This window comes from Sus scrofa, chromosome 9 (assembly GCF_054392235.1).
Source record: "Sus scrofa isolate SSC_HxYL_T2T_F1_AM1 chromosome 9, Sscrofa_HxYL_maternal_Yorkshire_Landrace_v2.0, whole genome shotgun sequence".
Lineage (NCBI taxonomy): Eukaryota > Metazoa > Chordata > Mammalia > Artiodactyla > Suidae > Sus > Sus scrofa.
This window is the reverse complement of record NC_139391.1, coordinates 32,882,752-32,905,060: the sequence shown is the minus strand read 5'-3', so window position 1 is coordinate 32,905,060 and position 22,309 is coordinate 32,882,752. Positions and strand designations below refer to the sequence as shown.

Here is a 22,309-nt window from a genome sequence, read left to right as displayed (position 1 = left end):
ATTTGATGCTTTCTTAAAACTAAAATTATAAGTATTGTTAAAAACAATTTTCTTCATTTAAAATTTCCCTGAAATTGAATCCAGAACAATAGAAAAAATAGATTAAAAAAAATAGAATGGAGAAAACTGTGGAACAATGCCTAAATTTTTTAAGACAGACTATAATATACACAATCTACTAAGTTTTAAAGTTTGACAACAAAGACTGGAAGTTTATATTCACATATTAGAAGTGTCCTGTTTAAGATAAAAGAGCTACTAATTAAAAAAAAAATTATTACATTGATTTACGAGAGCTACTACTTTATCCTGAGTGACCTGAAGTTCACTGGCTTTCAATTAATCATTTGCTGTTAATAATCAAATATAATCCAACCACATTCAGATAACCCAATTTCATCCCTTAATGACCCAAAAACCCTCCCACAAATGAGACCTTTTATTTTATTTTCTATTACTATTTGAAAAAAGAAAAACTCTAGAGAAATGATGTTTTCATAGGTAGGCAACAAAGTTACTAAACTCTGAAAATCAAACTCCTCTCAAACATAGACTCCAGATCTAAAGGATGTATACATTAAGTTGGAATTCCTGTAATAGATGACTCCTGTCATCTGTTTTTGTGAGCTTAAGCAAGATTGCTAGATAAGTTCCGCATTTGATAAGGTGACCTGGTTTTAACTAACAGGGAGTGGGGGATGGAGGAATCACTCAATTCTTGGATGCTGAACTATTTCCTGAAAACTTAAAAAACTAGCTTCTACTCTATAATCATTTAATGTTAAGAAAGTAGGTTTAGAATGCTTGAAACCCTCCTGCTCTTTAAAAAGTAAGCAATTGACAATAATTGAAGAGGGCAAACTGCACAGCAGCAGTCCTGAACTCTTGCTCTACACAACTGAAGGGTGGGGGCCTCAGTGACTGCTGGCGTGCAATCACTGACTTGCTCAGCAACTTTGCTGTAATGGCTTCAAATTGCAGGCCTGAGGAAATGCTCCATAAATAGCTGCTCTTTTTTTCTTGTAAAGCCTCTTCATAGACCCAACAGAACTCCACTACCAAAAATGGAGGAGTCACCATGGACCATTAAAAAAAAAAAAAAAAAGGCAAGAGAACAAGTAGGGATATCCTGCTAATAACCAGGTTACTCATTTGGGAGTATGAATCACAGTGCTGAAATCTGATCCACTGTTTAAATTCAACTTTTAAGTAACAAAAATTACAAGGGATTAAGTCAGTTTTTACAATCAAGCGTTTCTATGAAGAGGAAAAAGAACTACTGTTCTTATAGGTCTTTAGAAAAAAGGAGGTATCCTAAGTTTTTAATTTAAATGTTTAAGAATGTCTTCATTAACCCCCACTGAAGCAATGCTCCTCCAGTGTTCATTCATAAGCAACCTGGAAACCTAGACACATGTGGTGTGGTCACGGAAAATGCTTTGGGGAAGCAGGAACCACATAAATATAAACGTTCTGGGGAGTTCCCGTCCGTCGTGGCTCAGTGGTTAACGAATCCAACTAGGAACCATGAGGTTTCGGGTTCGATCCCTGGCCTTGCTCAGTGGGTTAAGGATCCGGCGTTGCCGTGAGCTGTGGTGTAGGTCGCAGACTTGGCTGGGATCCCACATTGCTGTGGCTGTGGTGTAGGCCGGCGGCTATAGCTCCAATTCCACCCCTAGCCTGGGAACCTCCATATGCCACGGGAGTGGCCCAAGAAATGGCAAAAAGACAAAAAAACACAAAAAGCAAAAAACAAAAAACAAAAAACAAACAAAAAAAAGTAAAAAAAAAAAATTTAAAAATTAAACATTCTGAAGTCACTGAGAGCACTCAACTCCTGCACTACATATGTTTATTACTCATATGTAATTTGATAATTCAGACTTGTAAATTAACAAAAACCAATGAGCAATGTCAAATTTATTTGCAAAAACAAAGAAGATTTTTTTCTTAATTGAATTCAGGTAGGGAAAAAGAATGCTGCAACATAATCAAACACCAGTATGAGGAAATCCAGGCGCCATTTCTGCTACAGTTTTCCATGTGAATTCATGACTAAATTAATCTAAAATAAGGCAGGTTTTTTTGGTTTTTTTGGGCAGTACCCGCCGCTTCTGGAAGTTCCCAGGCTAGGGGTCGAATCAGAGCTACAGCTGCTGGCCTACACCACAGCCACGCCAAATCCCAGCTACGTCTGTGACCTACACCACAGCTAACGGCAACACTAGATCCTTAACCCACTGAGGAAGGTCAGGGATTGAACCAGAAACCTCACAATTCCTAGTCGGATTTGTTTCTGTTGCGCCATGATGGGAACTCCTGTTTTTGTTTTTAAATAAAACACTAGAGTCGTTTTAGAGGATAGCTATAATTAGACATCAATGAGAAGTCATGGGCTAAAATGTAAATGCTGATGATGATCAAAAAGCCCATATTCTGCTAACTTACTGAATGGTTTATAAATAACCTGACTAATTTGATGGCATCTCAAGAGGAAATTCTTATTTTACATTACAATGTATTATATATGTTATTTTATTTTACATTATTCAGAAAAAAATCAGATTTTTACATTTTAACAATATAAACTGTTTTCCCATGACATTATGCTCTACTCTGACTTTTCAGGTCTTAAGTGATAATTTACCTACCCTGAACATTATTTCTAAAAAAATTTCCAATCCAAGTGTGGCAGGTTGAAAAACATGGCCACAATAGTTTGCAGTTCCTCCAATCGAGAGGCAAAGTCTACTTTCCAAGACCTTGAATCTGGGCTGACCTTGTCACTTGGTTCAACTAACAGAATACAGTAGAAGTGACATGCAATAATAATGGCCTCAGGAGGCTCTGCAGCTTCTACCTTCGGTCCACTTGAAGGCTCTGACCAACATGTAGGCAGCCACCTACAAGCCAAGGCTTCAGAATGAAAGGCACCTTGTCAGCACTTTGATATTAGACTCCACAGCCTCCACAACTATGAGAAATACTTGGTGGTAGTTTAAGCCACCAGTCTATGCTTTTTTTGTGATGGAGCCCAGTTTAATTCAACCAGTAAGAGCAAATGACTCCATGTGGCTTACTATAATAAAATCAGTGGAAATCCTGATGGTCTAATGTGTTGCTACTGACTAATTATTAGCATTCCTCAAACTCCCTCCTTCCAGAACCATATTAAACAGTTTTAGGTGAAGAATTCTGACTGCTCCATGTCCCACAAAAGTTTTATTAATAAATTTAAAATCTGAGTTTTTTAAAAGACAAAATTTAGTCTCCACAATAACTGGTGACAGGCAGAGTATTAGGTTTGTTTTATAATTTACTTTAATAAAGTTGATTAATAAATATGCACTCAAATATTTATTTGGTTTTAGCAATGTAAAGTGGACTACATTATGTGATTCTTGTCTAAAATTCTAAAGCTTAATTTTAAAAATTATTTAAATCTCTCAAAGAAAGTATTTCAGTCATCAGCAGCTTTCCTATCAACTTTAAAAAGTAAAATCTTACGGCATATTTTACTATTCAATTTGTTCAGCAATAATATCAATGAATGAAAAGGAGTTATGTTCATTTTGCATAAATAACATTTACTTGATAAACAAATAAACATTAAATGAAATTTAAACAGTACCAGAAAAATGAAAACAATCCCCTTTCAACTAGCATTTCCTGACAGATAATATGTTAAAGAGTACCAAAAAAAAAAAAAAAAAAATCTTAAATAGGCTGTAACATCAAAATAAACTTAAGAAATGAATACAGGCTACAACTGAATTTGATAATGTTCATGTAACGGATAATCTGTAATAGATGGTCTCACGTTTAAAACATTTTCCCCAAGCAGTGAATAAAACCAGAGCATTAAGTAGTATTTCAAATGTTTTGATATTAGAACTTTTTTTTTTAATGCCCAAGGTCAGGGTACAGATTTAACAATTAACAACTTCATTCTGATGAAGGAAGGAATCTCTTAAGATGCAAATGTCATTCAAGGTGGAAGAGCAGGCCTTTGGCTATTACCAGGAAACCCTGTGGCCCCTATCTTTGTCTCCTCACCTCTTCTGCCACATCTATAGAATTGAAAATGCTATTTCCACAAGCTAAATATGAATACTGTCTCTTCCAGGTCCTATTGCCACCTTACTTCTCCCCTGAATCCCCACAGCAATCTACTCACTGGTATCACTTTTGAGTTGAAGAATAATCTCAAACTTATAAAATTAGCTTTAGAATTCAAAAGTAAATACTCTAGCATATTTTCAGCATGGAGTTACATAGCAATAATAATTAAGGAGGCATTAATCAGAGTGACTGTCAACCAATAGACTGAAATAAATCAGCAGCCTAAGGGATGCCATCTACCAATAAATACATCAAGTGCTACATACATTAATATTCAACAAAGAGGGCAAGATCTAACTTTACTGAGCTTGTAATTAGCTGCCACAGCTTCTCCAGTGAGAGAGCAAAGAAAAGGCAAAGATGACGATGGTATCTTGAGATATATGCAGTCTATAAAGACTGACATATTATTAGTTCTGTTCCAACTCCACAGAGAAGGGAACCCAGTGAAACTTTCAAACGATGCCTGCTATATAAAACCAAGAAGTAGGTGTTTAGGAAATGAAGAGGCCACTAGGCACATATAATGATTTCAAAGACAGTAAGAATAGCAGGGAGCAAGAAACCACAGTCACATCAATATAACTGATTCAACAAACACCATTCAGAACCAAGTGGGTCTTTTTTTGAGAAAAATCACTGTGTCTGAGGTAGAAGGAGCTATGCAAATTCTCATCTGCAGTGTGATGGGTACTGACTGAAAAGTGTTCACGAAAGGCAGGTACAGGTACACAAAGGGCATCCTTGTCTTCAGAGGGAAATACTAATTTTATATATCATTGTCTAGAAACAGTGATTACTGTCACCCTAAGAGGAGATTTGTACCAGTCTCAACAGGAAAGTCTCAACACCCTCCAGCTGGGAGGGGTTAAAAGTGATCCTATTACATCATCTGGAGCCCATTCAAACAACACAATTTCAGAAACATAACCTATATCAGTCTGAACATGTGTAGAGGAAAAACAGAAACATATGTATTTTGGCCAACTCTTCCTCAGAGTTATTTTTCATCTTTAAAAAAAAAAAAAAGTTATCCAGGAGAGTTAGGTAAATTTTAACTGTGACCCCATCACTAGTAAGGATTAGTTCCAGGTAAGGCCTCAGAAATCTTATTTAGCTCATTTCTAACCTTAGCACAGGACTACTTGAACACATTTCCTTACTCTAAGTGTTTAACTAAGATGTGTCGATTCTGTTTCATTTCTCTTCCACACTTTAATATCCTTTATAACCCCAAAGTATACACATTTCCAGTATCATTTAACACTCTTCTCTATGTTAGAGTGTTTTGGTCTGGTTTTGCATTGGTCACATAAGATTTTATGCAGATTTTTAAAGGGTTTGCTTCCTCTTTTTGTAAAAAATTTCCACATGGAACTACTTTTTAACTATTCAAGGAAAGGATTGCTGAGAAAAAGTGGATCTTAAGAATTTGAACTTGAGATCAACAACATCTGTTACTACCTATGCTGAATCTATCTTAACCTAAACCCAGTTTCCATAAAATTCTAACTACTTACATCTCCATGATTAGTTTACACACAGAAATATTAATATTCCTCCAGGACATTTACAATTGCCTATTGAAGACAGCATAGGTTACTCTTCTGAGCTATCAAAAGTGCACCTGCCAGGGAAAGCACTAACCAAAACGAAGATAAAACCAAGTTACAGACCTCAGGAGTTTAGCCTACATAAGCATACCAATAAACGATTTAATGAATTTAAGTAGACATAACTATTTTCTTTATCCTACCACCATCTAAATTGATGAAAAGCAGGTGGAAGGGAGGAAATGAAAGCAGGAAGACAGATGCACTGATTTCATAAGGCTATTTTACTTTAAAGCCTTACTTTTAAAAGCTATGTATACTGGATGAAGAACTCGAAAATGACAAAACAGACAGGATCAGCTCCATATATATATATATATAGGAATTAAGTCTCCAGTCTCTCTGCCCTTTTACACTATTTCAGAATCTAAACCCTCTAAACTGATTCATATGCTGCCCAATGCCAACCACCCTGGTGTAACAGAATACAGTAATTCCTTTAAGAAAATCTAACATGAAGATTTAATGTAGCAAAACTGATGCTGAAGGAGACAAATGGATTAATCATTTGCCTGATAAAAGCATTTACTTTAAGTATTGATTTAAAAGTAATCCTGGGAGTTCCCGTCGTGGCTCAGTGGTTAACGAATCTGACTAGTAACCATGAGGTTGCGGGTTTGATCCCTGGCCTTACTCAGTGGGTTAAGGATGTTGCATTGCAGTGAGCTGTGGTGTGGGTTACAGACGCGGCTCGGATCCCGTGTTGCTGTGGCTCTGGTGTAGGCTACAGGTCTGATTCCACCCCTAGCCTGGGAACCTCCATATGCCACAGGAGTGGCCCAAGAAATGGCAAACACACACACACACACACAAAGTGATCCTGTAATATTTACATCAAATCATATAAACTGTCAATAATTACTGTTTGGGGCTTAGAAAACTGGCAACTTTATATAGTAAACCTAATAACTAAAAATTGCATACATAAAAATACAGCCTACACGCCATTTAAAAAAAAATCTATTGTACACCCTCCTCCCTGGCCCAAGCAGAAAACAGGAAACTTATGTTCCAGAGAAGTAGACTCAGAGGATCCAGATTTAGATACATGGCACAGACAAGAGCAGGGATGAAGCCCCACACTTTCAGCCCTATAACACTGGCTGTCAGTCTCAATACCCATTATCACCATCAATGCTCTCCAGAGAGGACTGGAAGTTTTATCTGGAGAAACTGGCCGCTACAAGAGAACCTAACTAAGATACTGATATTTAGGGCCCTCCCAACAACTTTCAGGGACTGCTTGGTTCCTGTTATATCACTCTCCAGAGAAGCCCACTTAAGAGTGAAAGCAGAAGAAAATTTTAAAAGAAACATCCACTATAATACCCTTAGAGAGGAGTTCCCGTCATGGTGCAGTGGAAACGAATCTAACTAGGACATGACATTTCGGCTTTGATCCCTGGCCTTGCTTGGTGGGTTAAGGATCTGGCATTGCCGTGAGCTGTGGTATAGGTGCAGATGCGGCTCAGATCTGGTGTTGCTGTGGCTGTGGTGTAGGCTGGCAGCCACAGCTCAGATTAAACCCCTAGCCCGGGAACCTCCATATGTGGCGGGAGTGGCCCAAGAAACGGCAAAGAGACAAAAAAACTACATTAAAAAAAATTTTTTAAAATAAAGAAGACTGAAACAAATTACACAGGGACTAATAAAATAATCTTTCCCAGGACCAAAGGACCGTTAGGGCAACTACACTGCAAAACTTTAAGGGGCATCACTCACATTGATGGCTGAGTTTCCAAACAATTCAATCTTTACAATGAATTGTTTAAAAGGTACATACCAAAACATATCATGAAATTTAAGACCTCCCCCGCAACCAAAGATAAAGGAAAAGATTCTAAAATTCTCAAAGTAAGCAAATTAAGTTTAACTGTTCATCGAGAAGCTAGAATATGGCAAAAAAAAAAAAAAAAAAAATAGGAGCTCCCATTGTGGCACAGAGGGTTAAGAACCCAACACAGCGTCTGGGAGGATGCGGGTTCAATTCCTGACCTCACTAAGTTGGGTTAAGGATCTGGCATTAGCACAGTAGATCACAGATGTGGCTTGGATCTTGCACTGATGTGGCTGTGATGTAGACCAGAAGCAGCTATAATTCCGCCCCTAGCCCTGGAACTTCCATGTGCTGCAGGTGCAGCCATGAAAAGGAAAAAAAAAGGTAGCAGCAGCAGCTAGAATAGGAGTTCCTGCTGTGGCACAATGGGTTAAGGATCTGGCATTGTCTCTGCAGTGGCTCAGATTGCTGCTGAGGCACAAGTTGGATTACTGGCCAGGAAACTTCCATATGCCACAAGGGCAGCCAAAAAAAAAAAAAAAAGAGGCTAGAATAAAATGGAGCATTGCCTTCAAAACTCCAAGGGAAGGAGTTCCTGTTCTGGCTCAGTGGAAACAAATCCCACTAGTATCCATGAGGACTCGGGTTCAAACCCTGGCCTAACTCAGTGGGTGGGGGACCCAGCGATGTGTGAGCTGTGGTTTAGGTCTCAGATGCAGCTCGGATCCCCAGTTACTGTGGCTATGGCACAGACTGGAGGCTACAACTCTGATTGGACCCGTAGCCTGGGAACCTCCATATGCCATGCATGCCGCCCTAAAAAGCAAAAGAAAAAAAAAAAAAAACACAAACAAAAAACCTCCAAGGGAAAATAACTCAATCTTGAATTCTAAAATAGAACTGCCATCAAATGCCTACAGATAAAGATATTTTTAGACCTAAAAATCTCAATGCAGTTACCAATCATGCACCCTTTTTCTCAACAAACTCCTGAGGGATGAGCCAACTCTGAGAGTGCACAAATCAAGAAAGAGAAAAGCAATAAATAGGGTATCCAACCAAAAAGAGTAATGCAAGGACTTGCCAAGATCAGACTGAAGGGAAGTCCCAGTGACAGACAACTCCCAGTGACAGACAACTCTGAAGCAAGCTGAGAGTAACCAATCTAGCCCAGAGCAGGAAGACAAAGGACTCAGGGATGTCTCCAAGGGGCCAAAAAAGCAACACAATTACAAATGAAAAAACAAAGTAATTAACAGTTCCAAGAAAATACCAAAGTTGTTCAGAAAATCATATTTTACAGTTCAGCTGCAGGCAAACCCTAAAGAGTCATAACAATGTAAGAATACTTAACAAAAAAGTTACAGTAATTACACTGGAAAGATTAAGGAAATTTTAATTTAGGGATTAAATCCTAAAATTTTAGGATTTAGTAAATTTAGGATCCTAAAATTTTGATTTTAGGGGATGCAGAAAATTTTTAAAGTAGTAGCGCAGCGGAATTTTTATAAGGGGAGGGAGGAAATCTCAAAGGCACTGGAAGTGTTTTTACCTCTGGAGAATGCAAGCTGGAGATAAAGAAAAGGGGGTCAGGGAGTTCCCTTCATGGCTCAGCAGTTAATGAACCCAATCAGGATCCACGAGGACGAAGGTTCAATCCCTGGCCTAGATAAGTGGGTGAAGGATCCAGCATTGCCATGAGCTGTGGTGTACATCTCAGACGCAAGCTTGGATCCTGCGTTGCTGTGGCTGTGGTGGAGGCCCGCAGCTGCAGTTCTGATTTGACCCCCAGCCTGGAACCTCCATATGGCACCAGTTCAGCCATAAAAAGAATGAACGAACGAATGAATGAACGAATGAGTGCGAAAGAAAGAAAAGGGGGTCAGAACTGCTTTTTTTCTTTATAACCCTTATAGCACTAAGGGATTTTCTAAATCTACGTACATGTTATTCCCCTAAAAATTAAATTTCAAAATAGGTGTTTATAGATGGGACTATAATAAAAACAAGTATCTTCAAACATCTCTCTCCTTTGCAGAATCTAGGTGCCTCCTCCCATACTTTCTCCTTTTTTGAATTTTCCAATTCTTTCTAATGAACATGCGTTATTTTTATAATAAAAAGCATACACCTCATTCAAAAATCTGCAAAATCAGATACACGGGGGAAGAAATGAAGGAAGGATAATTTTATAAACATAAAACAAAAGAACCTCACATTCATGCTTGTACAAAAAAGAAGAAAAATCCACCTCTTATCCCCACTTCCTAGATGATAGGGTTTAGTTGCTTCACCAAACCCTGCTTCATATTACAGTCAGTCGCTTTATGATACAAAAAAGTTAAATTTCAAACAAACTCCTAAATCCACATTCATTGTGTAAAAGCACGAAGTAGCACTCTGAACGAAGAAAGCCACTGTGCTCAAGTCCAGATCAACTAGTCTATTATAAGTTTTCATGCATGTATCAAAAATGACATTCTCTAAAAGTATATTTATTGGTCAAACTTACTTTAAACCTTTTTAAACAAAAATTTCCTAACATTAAGTAAGCAATTTCAAGAGGAAGGCGCTTTTAACAAAATGTACCCTCACTGCCCTCCAATCAAGACCCAGCTAAAAAATTTGATGTCTATTGACTAACATTACCTGGCAGGTGAAGAGAAAAAGAAGCACACTGAAGTGAAAACAGGTAAGTAATAGGACTAACCACAAATAAAGCACTGAAAACATCTGGTGGAAGAAAATGGCAATATTTTTAATAGATACCCCTATTTGCATTTTGGTAATTTCCAACATTATTCAGAGGAACATCTTATCATTTGATGTGTTGAAGACTATGATTCTTCTCATACTAAAAGCGAAATAAGAATTAAACCACTGACCACTTTTTCTTGTATAAAATAGTAAAAGGAAGGAAAAAAAAAAAACAAAAACAACACACTGTGATTTATCCCAAACGTGTTTACTTTTAGGAGGGGTCAGGCCCTACGCAAATAAAAGTGCTTCCATGGTGGCAGTACTTATTCCCAGGAAACTTAGTACTACAGTACAGGAGCAACCAGAACCATGAAACAATTCCTCTTCGATAAAAACAATGTCCCCTTCACGTCTTGAAGTTCCTAGAGTTTAGAAGCCGTTTTTTGTAAAAACTGCCACCACTTAGTAACCATAAAGAACCATACAGCTCTTTAAGACCCTCCTTTATAGAATGCTACTCCACTACTATTAAACTCTCAAGCCATAATTAATGGCTAAATTATGCTATTACTGAAGGGAGCAAATTAAGTTTGAATAATCCTAAATCTTTACAACTGATTTTTAAAATGACTTCACTTTGATTTGCACTAAGCTTCAACTTCACTACTTATTTTGATAACTAAAAGGTCAGGTTTAGAGTTTACCTCTTCCCAAAGGCCTAAGGTAAATGCAGTTTATGGTCATGCTAACATTACTATTTTAGAATGCTAATTTACGTTATTTCTCCAACTCTAAAGTAAAACTTATTTCTCTACATTACTAATGAGAACTGATCTCAGGGTTTCAAAAACTTTTTTAAGTTTCAACTATTCAATTACTACCTAGGCTTTTTTCTTAATAGAAACCATGAGGCTTTGGGGGAGAACTATTTCTTGAACACTATTTTTTAAAGATAATATGCCTACCACCTTTCAGCTAATTGAGTTTGTTGCAATTAAGCATTTAGTTTGTTAACTAAATGCCTTTCTAGAGTTCGCACTAAAAAACTCATTGTTTTTCCAAGGAATAAACTAATCTGTATCTTCTATTTACCGTCACATCCACTATCTTCCAACTGTTTCTTTTTTTTTTTTTTTTTTTTCCCTGCCACCATATTCAACAGTTTCACCGGCATTTTTCTGCCTAAATCACTGTGGCACTGCAGGCCATTCTTCTTCCCAGAGTGGAGTGCCCACCCACTGAGCACAAGCAAGCATTTTTTTCAGAGAGCTGAGGGCATTCTTTAATCTTCTCTCTCTACTCAGCCTCAATCAGCAAGACAAACTTAGGCATGGCCCTTCCCTCAGTTAGGGAAATATTTTGGATTTTTTTATATTTTAATTTTATTTATTTATTGTCTTTTTAGGGCTACATCCATGACATATGTTCCCAAGCTGGGGATCTAATTGGAGCTGTAGCTGCTGGCCTACACCACAGCTCACGGATCTTTAAGCCACTGGGCAAGGCCAGGGATAGAACCTGTGTCCTCACGGACACTAAGTCGGGTTCGTCACCACTGAGTCACAATGGAAACTCTCTGTTAGGTAAATACTTTGGTTTTAAACTTTTAACTATTCAAATATCCTCCAGGCCTTTTTCTTAATAGTAACCATGAGGCTTTGGTGGAGAAACATTTTTTAAAGATAATTTGCCTACCATCTTTCAGCTAATTGAGTTTGTTGCAATTAAAAACATTCACTTTTAAAACTTAAGTATAACTGACAATGTTATATTAGGCAAATATTTTCTGATTGCAATTTCAACAATTTACGAATTGGGTTTTTTGGGGTTTTTTTTTTTGTTTTTTTTTTTTTTTTCAGTTTTTTTTGGGGGGGTTGCAGTTTAACCAACAGTTAAGGGCAATATCATAAGCTTTTCATTTTTAAAGAGAAATCATTTGGGCTACACTTGATATAGGAAGAAACCAAGAACAAAATATAGCCTTACTCTCTATGAAACCATTCCTTTTAAAAACATCTACTCTATTATGGTAACAATATACACTGTATGTGTTCAGAGTCTTTTACTGGGCAAGTGTTTGGGAGAAGAAACAAGATCAAATTATTATAAGAAGAAACAGTTTAATTCCTCTCCTTTAACTGATACATGTCTGAAGAAGCTTTAATTAAGGCAGTGGAGCTTTCACTTCTGAAACAAGATATGTGGCCCCCCCCCCAAAAAAAGAATCAAATCATTTATAGCAATTAATAACATCTGTAAGGCAAGTTCACTTAATGTTGGAATACTGACTAAGTTATATGCTGTAGAATGTTGAAAATCTCTGGAAAAAATGCCTTTTTAAACTGTGGATCAAGATACTCAACCTAACTTTTAATAAAATCACAGCCACAAGAAACCTTGAATCTTCAAGGACTAAAAACACTGAGACCAGTTATTCCAAAAATGGTAACAGAAATGAAACAAAATGCCCTTTTAAAAATTAGATCATTAAAACAATGCAAATCTACACACTTTTAAAATCACTGGATGAGAGTTCTTAAATTATAAGGTCCTATGTGGTACATTTTACACAAGAAGTTCTTTGTATGTGGTAATAGTTACAAGGCATCGGAGTCAATAAAATAAACCTAAGAAGTAAGAACACTCCTTGTAACCAGAGATATTACAGAATACTAATTCAGGAAGTTATTCAGCAGTCTATAAAGAAATAGGAAGTTGTCGACCAACTACTTGAAGAACTATTTCCTGTAGGAAAACTATAAGACAGATGAAGAAGGCAATAATTCTCAGAGCAATAAAATAATTCTTTTAAAATAAAGCTCAATACATAATGTATTATGAAATTAGTTTTAAATAGCAAACTCAACAGAAGAAATGTTATACCCAATATACAGACTTTTAAAAAATACCCCCACAATCATACCAGAGCCTGAACATGTGTCGTAGCTAGTACTACACTGCCACCTTATCACTTGCCAACCTAGGCTACAAATCTTCTTCTGAAAATCTCACTGATGGAGGCAGAGCTTTAAAAATTTCAATAATTGCCTGCCTATAATCCTTTAGTAGTTGTACTGCCTTGAAACTATAGGATGGGCCAACTGACTTCAAACTCATTCATTAATCATCACAAGAAAAACAATCAGTTGTTTCCACAGTCAACTTTTCTAAGTTTTCAATCAAGTTTGCATGTTTGGACTACTTATGGTCAGGTTTCTTTATGCCAATTATAAATCTCAATATATTATGTACTTTGTAACTTAAAAGTCAGTTCCAACAAGTATCTAAAAAAGTGTATATTGTAAGACACACCTTTCATTGTTGAAATGCTTGTAAAATCACCAACTAATTTAAATCTTCATTCTACATCTAGCTAATAATAAGCACCTTCTTTAGACACATGAAGAAAATATGTTAAGTACTGACCGCAAGGAAAGCCTGACTTTAAAATATGAAAACTAGAACAAAATGGACCCTGATGATAACAACTTGGCTCCACATGCTTCATTTATCATCATCTTCTTTGATTCATAGTCAGGACCAATGCTAATCTCATTCACCTGTGCAGTACACAAAAATAAATTCTTTATGACAACACACATGTCACACATCATGGAAATGGCTAACAACTGGATGTGAACTAATCTTTTCATAATTTTTCTCCAAACTGCACACTGCTCATAAAGCAGATCCCTTAGAATATTATGAAGTTTTATAAGCCCACATCCATCCTCCACATTAAATGCACAGGGGCCCTCTCTACAGTTCCTGACAGGTACCAACTATTCCATGACTTTGTCTGCTTTTACTGAGATCCATCTATCAGGAAAAACCCTTCTATTTCTGAAGGTCTGATTTGAGAAAATTATTCCTTGGAGTCAAAAAATCTTCATGGTTCTTATCAGCTAATAAACCTAATTTTACTTCCATGTGTTGTCCCTCAAAAATCTTTAAGAATAATCATGTTTATATCTCTCTTCTTCCCAGTTTTTTCTTTTCCAGGTAAGCTTCTCCACTCCTGAAACCACTACTCATATGGCATGATTTTCATATCATTTTGTCCTCTTTTACCTTTGCTACAGGCCCACTGGAGCAGAGTATCTGGAGTCGGGGGGGGGGGGGGTGTGTGTGTACCCTTCATTAATCCATCTTTGAGAGAAACTTCTCCAAGGAAGAACCACTAGAAACTTTTAAGAATAAATTATTTCAGGTCAAAACAAAATGATCATTCAAAATAATGAAAATGTAGACAGATGTCACCTAGAAGCAGTATTACAAAATACAAAAGACTAAGAGAGAAGCATAAATGTTGCTCTTTAATCACATACTTTTAGCTATAACATCAACCAAAGAAGAGAGGCAAGCCGGCTATTAAGCTGTTTAAAAATCTCCCCAGGTCAGCATGTGACCCAGCAGGGAGAGGTTCAAAAAAGTACAGCCTTTCTTTTTCCTAACAACCTGGTTTGTTTCCACTCCTTTTCCCTTCAAGACACATCCCTCACAGCTAGAAGCTCTTTCAATCATTTACTCTGGATGTCTGCTTGAGAACAAATGATCTTGCTCATGCAGATGAGTTTGCCAGACTTGTGTGTACTTTCCAGTCTCAGGCCCTTTATTGTTCTGGTTGAAACCTGACCCTTTGAAATGGATACCAGGATACCAGAAAATGAATTTTAAAAAGAAAAAAGTTGCAGGAAAGAAGGCAAAAAACTATAGAAACTTTTCAAGATCAGACTTTTTCCTCTTCTCTCCTACTAAATAAGCTTGTCACAAAACTGGATCTTACACTGCAAAGAAAAAATCTGCCCTGAAAGACAATCAATATAAAATACTAAGACACACAAAAGAACTGTATCACCAATTTATTATCTAATCTAATCAATGAAGGTTACATTTGCCTTAGTAATAGAATGTCAAGACAGATCTCAATCAAAACCTGGATTGTTTTTTCCTTTATTATCTCAACATGATCAAATAGTACTAAGTAAGCAAGTCTTTGAAAACATCAACTTTGGTCTATAATTACTTTTAGAAAACTTTTTGTATATACTTAATCAAACAAGCCAAATAAAAATATTAAGGTCTTACCTATAGTTTCACAGTGAGAGGGAACAAAATTCTATTTTGATCCTTTTAGCTTTAATGAAATTTTGCCATCTTGTTAAATACCCAAAAAATAAAGCTGATGAAAACAAATAACCCAATAGCCTTGTTTCTGTTTTCTCAGAGAAGAGGGATTCTGTTTTCAAGATCTGTTAACTTGAAAGGAGTCTGCCAAAGAACTACTGGACAACAAGCCTGAAAACTCATACTTCTCATTACATTTTTGGGGAAAAACAAACTGATAAGTCACATCAAACTGCAGGTAAATGGCTTGTTGTTTTACAACCTAAAATACTATAAAATTAAATTCCTAGGTAAGTCCCACTTATAGTTCCTTCTGCCAGTAAAATGTTTGTTTATAAAGTAGTGCCATACATATTTCATATAACTATACCAAACCCATAATTCTCACAATTAGAAATTTTTCATGGGATTCTTTCCTTATGAGCTAAGTTAATTAATAGGTTTGAAACATATATCCAAAGTTGGCACAAAAGATTATTAAAAGGCTATGAACGAGGCATCAATAAAGCTTTTAAACTATTATCCAAAAAAGGTATTTAGGTCTTATTAAACTGAAAAAAAAGTTACAGAAGACATAACTGAGCTTGATGTAAATATTAAGTAAAATATAAAAGCAAATGACATTTTATATTTTGGTACCACCTATGTTTTCCAAAATAGGTTTTTTTTTTCCCCCTCAGAAAACCATCACCCATCATTATTTTCACTTACTTTAAGAAGTATCTCTGACCAGAAGATGTTTTGGCCATCTCCCAGCCCGCTGGCAGAGGTACATCATCAGGTATCTCAAAAGAAGACTGTCGAAGGTGTTGAGCAGTGGGCGTAGCTGCTGGGCCAGAGACTACTCCAGTGGGGGTCAGTGTCCCAGGAGATATGGCTCCCAGCTGCAGGGAAGCTGGAGAGGAATGAGCTCGAACATGCTGTGGAGTCAGGGCCCCTGCAGTGCCTGCATCAGTACTGGCCTATTAGGAATATTAAAATGAAAATTTCTTAAAAATTGTTTTCACTTTAAATTCCTTAGATATTTGGTTGCAGTGAAACTCTAAATACCAAAGACAAATTTCAGCATTTAGTATTTGACAAAGAGGTATATAGATTTGCAGATGGATACTTTGCTTATGTAAAGGCCAAGACAGTATGAGTGCTTTTCCAAATTCTAAAATGTTCTGGGTATAAACAAAACCCAAGGGATATAACTATGCTTTAAACTAGGTTTTAAGTAATATTTTTCCCAAGCCAAGCCCTAAACATATGATGGTAGTCATTTTTTTCCCCCATTACGGACAAATGTCATCAATAAAGCAACCACCAAAATTAACATAACTTTTAACGAATACAAAAGATCCAAAACCATCCATATGTTCTTAAAAGCCACCTAATGAATGAATACCTAACCATTTATATATATATATCTAAATGATAAAGACGTCAAGAATTCAACTGTAACATCACTTAATTTGCATGCTTACATTATTTACAGCTGTGTAACAGCAGAAAAAATTCTGCACTCAAGACTCCAAAGATCAGGGTTCTATCCAAGCTGGCTAGTGTGACACTGAGTATCTGATTCTCTGAGCCTCAAATTTTCTCACTTGTAAAAGAGCTTATTTTCATGATGAAAAAATGAGGACATGAATGAATTTATATCCAATAATTTGTGGGCAATAGTATTTACAATCCACATTTGTACTATTCATAAGTTAGTATAGCTATTTAAATTCCTTGATTAGAGTTAGGGCTTGATTACCAAAAGTTAGAATTTCTTAGAGTGATATAGACTGGAAGCAATCAGCAGAGGCATTTATGCCTTGATGTTAAATCATGTACATTCTGAGTTTCCAATCAGAATAAATTTGAATCAGAAATTATTAGTAGAAATAAAAGTCAAACTTATAGATGCACAACACGATTAAAAAAACTCATTAAAACAAAAAAAACTACAGGGGATTATAAACAGAATGAATCTATAAACCGCTATTATTCTTGTGCAATTATTTACATGAAGAGTAAGTACACTTTTCAGCTGCACGTCTTTTTGGCTTATAGACACCACAAAATTCGGAATACAATCTCCTCTGAGTATTATACTCTCAAAACATATTAAGTAACTAGCAGCATAGCTGTAACTAGACTGTGAGGTGCAATGCCAACATCCATTTTTGCCCATGAGTCCAGAAGCTCATTTCCAGGGATAAGAGAAAAAAGCATACCTTAGTCTACACCTTTCAAATTGAACTATTTAGGGCAAGCACCTAAATTGTTTTTTCCTCCCGACTCCTTAACCCAAGTTTTTGCCAGCAGGTTAAGGCAGTTTTTCTAAGTTCCAAAACCCCTTGGTCTGCGGCAAGAGAACGTACCACAGGCCTGCAAATAGGAGGGGCGAAGGGAGTGGGGGCGATAACTGTTCTTTCCACTCAAGTTACAGCCGAGTGGACTAACTACACTGCAGTATTTGGAAAACCAATTAACTTTTGGGCAAAGTTCTTATGCTGAAGTTTAGCCTGAAGCAAGTTCTCTTTAAAGAAAAAAAAAAAAGTAAGGAAGGAAAGAAAGAAAAACCTACACTAAACAAATCTACTGGGACCGTTCAGAATGTTAACACTTTCAATAATAGTTTCACTTCAATGTTAGATCAAGTTGTCAAAATTATCGAATGCTGTGTATGTGGAACAGCCATGTTCATATCCTCAGTGAGAATTACAAAGCAATGGCGAGCCTCGAATTAGTCATCGCTTCCCAAACATTAACTTCTAATCACAGTTGAACCAGGCAGGACTCGGCCTATGAGTCAACCTGCAGTGCATTATCAAAGGCTTGTGTTAAAACCTAGGCACTGTAAGCACAACTCAGGTCCTGCGCAACGTGCAGATGTGGCTAATTTAAAAGCATTTCAGCAGACTGTAAATAATAGTCTGCAATTGGGAAGCCAACACGTGAACCTACTAGGTTTGATAAGAGTGAGGCTGCCTGAGTTCCAAGGCGCAAGGGAAGGGCAGGGGTGAAAGCACTAACTCCATAAACAACTTCCAGGAAAGTCTGGATCCTGTATTCAGAAAGCGCCGGGGCCGCGAGGAAAATAAATGCTTTCGGGAGGGGGAGGGGGAGAAAGAGCGAGAAACTAAATGGACTAGTTCAACCCCCACCCCTAATCAACACTGGAAAACAAGAGAACAATTATTTGACTCCCCAGGAGACTGAAGTGGACCGAGAGGCCCCGAAGGAAAGGGGGCCCAGGGCTCAACTTCACAAACTCGGCCGCCGCTGGCAGCTCACCCACACACAGATGCCAGAGGCCCCCCTCCCCCTTCCCGGGCCCGCGGCGGCGGCGGCGGCGGCGGGAGCGAAGGTGCGGAGCGCGCGGAGGCGCGCGCATTGTGCAAGCCCACCGTGGCCCGGGCCGACTCTCCCCACCCCCTTCCTTCCTCCCCACCTCCCCCGCCACTCCCGCCAACCTCCCGGGAACCCCAGGAAGAAAGAAAGAAAGGAAAGGGAAAAGCACGCCCCCCGGGGCAGCAACCGCAGAGAAACTCCGAGGGGAAAAACAAATCTCGGCCCCGGACTCTGGGAGAAGTGGGGAGCCGCGGCCGGGCGGGCGTCTCCGGTCCCTCTGGCTCTCCGCGAGCCCCCGTCCCGCCACCGCTAGCGCTCCCGGAACCCCCCCACCGCCGGCTAGGACTGGCGGCCGCCGCTCCCGAGCGCCCCCGGGCTTGGGGCCCGCCGACGGGGAAGTGGGGTGAGGGGCGGCGAGGTTACCTGTCGGGAGTGGGATTTGGGCTCCGGTGGCTTGAAGAAGGAGTCAGGCAGCTTCCGGAGCCTCATGGGCACGGTCTGGGGCACGTTGGCCGTCTTGGGGTTCATGACGGCGTTGAAAAGCGCCTCCAGGTCGGTCTCCGAGTCCCCCCGAACGTGCACGATCTGGTGTCCGGCGGGGGGGGCCTGCGTCGCCGCTTGGGACCCCGGGGGTGCCGGCTGCCCCGGCCCGGACGGCGGGCCCTGCCCCTGGGGGGGCTGCGCAGGCGGCTGCCCTTGGCCCTGGGGGGCTGGTTGAGGCGGCGGCTGCTGCTGCCCGGGATCCATGGTTTCTGCCTCCCCCGACGCGCACCCAGACTAGGCGGGCAACGGCTCCACCCGGGCGCCCCGGCTCGACGGGTCGAGAGGGGAGAAGCGGCAAGGGCAGTGGGCCAGAGGCGGGAGCGGCGTTCGCCTCGCTCTCAGGGCCGGGGGGCTGCGCCGCGGCCCCGCATCCCCCGCCCCGGCGCCTCTGCCCCCGCCCTGCGCCCCGGCTCCACTGGTCCGGCGGCTGAGCCTCGGGAGGGGCTGCCAGAGACCCGAACCTGCAGCGCCCGAGAACTTTTTTCCTTCACTCCCCTGACGGATGCCGGACAGCTAGTTGCCTTTCCCCTCCCCCTTTCTCTCTTATTTCCTTTTCGTGTTCCTTCCTTCCTCCCTTTCTTTTCCCCGGCGGCGGCTGCGCCCGACTGAGACAGAAACTTGCCTCGGACGCCAAAACTAAAGTTGAGAGAACCGCCCGCCCGAGCCGCGCGCGGCTCCGCCTCCTCGCGGCTCTTCCTTCCTCTGCGCGCCCGCCCGCACCGAATCTGTGGCCGGCCGCGGAGGGAAACTTTCCCCAGCAAGTTAACTACATTCCTGCAGACTCTGGGCCTCCAACGCCCCTCCCGGCCGCACGTGACTAGCCCGCCCGCCGGCCTGGACTCTACCGGGCTTCGGGCCGGGGCCGGGAGCGTGCCTGGGGATCCGCACCAGGAGGGCGGCTGGCCCGACGACGAATGTTGGGTCTAGACTGGGTTGGAGTTTGGTCTCTGCGGGGAACGCGGCCGCCCTTGGCCGCAGGAAGTCCTCCCGCCCGGCGCGGCCCGTTCCCCGCCAGTCCCCGGGAAAGGTTGAAAGGCTTCGTAGATGCGAAACAGCTAAGGCCGAGAGAAGTCTAGAGAGGACGTGTAAATCCACTTAAACCCTCCCCGCGTTAGCTCTACTTGACCAACTCGAGTGTCAGTATGGGCTCAAAGCCTCAGGACTAGATTGGAGCACAATGGTACCTGTAACAGACACTGATTTTAATAAGGGTCCTTTTTTTTAACGACTTGATTTTTTTAACTTATTAATATGCAAAACACACTTGAATGGAGTAAACGATTACTGTAATTTGAAGCTCGAAGACCAGATCTGTGACAAGGTAATTTACTAAACAAAAAAATTGCCTGTTTAAAAAGTGAAAACTTTTTTTAGTGCTCAAACTTGCAGCAGAGTTATGAAAACCTCAACGCAAAAAAAAAAAAAAAAAAAAAAAAAAAGCTTAATTTGGGTTATAAGCGGTCATCTGTGTACCTGTCATTCATCCTCCAAGGGATAGGCGCCTACCTCTTTGTTATCCCTGTGCCTGGCACAAGCACGGACTCGGTAAGCAGTAAGAAATGAACAGGTGAGAAGCTCACCCCACGCACCTGGTTCTCTTTGTGGCAGTGTTAATAAATGCAAGGAGTCCATTTGAAATCACTCAGAAGCAATGAGACTTTTTAAATTCATACATTCTGATTTTTTAAAAAGCCACTTTACTGAGATATAGTTCACACACCTTACTATGTGTCCATTTAAGCAATCCAATGTTTTTAGAGTATTCTAAGGGTTATGCAACATTCTGATTTTTAAATCCACTAGTTCATTCTGAAGAAAACTAGCTTCCTGTTTTAATGATTTTGTCTGCAATGCTAGTCAAACAGATGTATAAATAGAATTAAGCAAGAAAAGGTCCCCTGAGCAAAATAACAATAATAATAATTACCTCTTCCTCCAGCCAGGACATGCCCTGGATAATTCTGAGGAAGGATCTTCATCACTTGATGTTGCCGGGGAAAAAGACTTCAGACCCTCAAGATTTTAAGGCAATATTCTAATCAACTACTCTGGACCCAGTTTTGACTGAAGAAAGGGATCTACCTCCATGATGCCCATGACTGCTGCTTATATTTATCCCTTACCCCATCCCCAAATGTCAAGTATATTTAACCACGAATGTATAGGTTCTGGAGTTACAGAGATTTTTCAGATCCCAGTTCCATCATTTACTAGCACTGTGACACTGGACAAGTTTTTTCCTATTCTTTTATTTCTTTAATATCAAGATCATGGATAATGACACCTACTTCATAAGTTCAGACAATAAAATGAGTCAATGGACATAGAGTAAGCACTTGGCCCAGTTTTTGGCTTTTGTGTTGAGATCTGCATAAATGTCAGCTATCTGTGTTGTCTCATGTTCATGGGTTTCTTCACAGGTAGTGGCATGGCCTCTCCTTTGCGGCAGTGACCCCCAGGGACCACTCACATCCAGTAATTAACCCCTTCCTCTCACATCCAATAATTAATTCACACAGACAAAGGCTTTGGGCAGAAACCATGCATTAAAATTTTCAACCGGAAGTAAAAAAAAAAAAAACAAAACTTTAAGATCCACAGTGACTGAAAACCTGGGATTATAATGGAAGCTGTCCCTTTACTAGAGTATTTATTACCATGAACACTATAATTAAAGGGTTTAGGGTACAGCAGTGGTTGCTTTGTTCACTATTGTTTCACCTACTATTCAATTGAGAACAAAATTACTTTGATAAGTGGATTTAAAGGCTGTTTGGAGTGATTTTATATTCCATAAGCTCCTCTGTAGTATCAACCAAGATTTTGTAATTGACTGTTCATGTATAAAATTTCAGGAGTTCCTGTTGTGGCTCAGCGGTAATGAACCCGACCAATATTCACGAGGATGCAGGTTTGATCCCTGGCCTTGCTCAGCAGGTTAAAGATCCGAGTTGCCACAAGCTGTGGCATAGGTCACAGATGCAGCTTGGATCTGGCGTTGCTGTGGCTGTGGTGTAGGCCTGCAGCTGCAGCTGCAGCTCCAATTCAACCCCTAGCCTGGGAACTTCCACATGCCTCGGGTGTGGCCTTATTTAAA

At 39.8% G+C, this 22,309-nt stretch overlaps 1 protein-coding gene across 8 annotated transcripts in view; it reads right to left on the bottom strand.

The window, feature by feature from the left end:
- YAP1 (Yes1 associated transcriptional regulator) overlaps positions 1–19,850 on the bottom strand; it is a 114,025-nt gene extending 94,175 nt beyond the window's left edge. For all 8 annotated transcript variants that reach the window (XM_084975826.1, XM_084975830.1, XM_084975828.1 and 5 more), the window contains exons 1-2: positions 19,093–19,850; positions 16,051–16,301 (exon numbers count right to left, since the gene is read on the bottom strand). In XM_084975826.1, the coding sequence (XP_084831952.1) occupies positions 16,051–16,301; positions 19,093–19,416 (575 nt within the window). In that variant the 5' untranslated portion in view covers positions 19,417–19,850. The remainder of the gene's footprint in view (positions 1–16,050; positions 16,302–19,092) is intronic.
- Between the last annotated feature and the right edge of the window lie 2,459 nt (positions 19,851–22,309).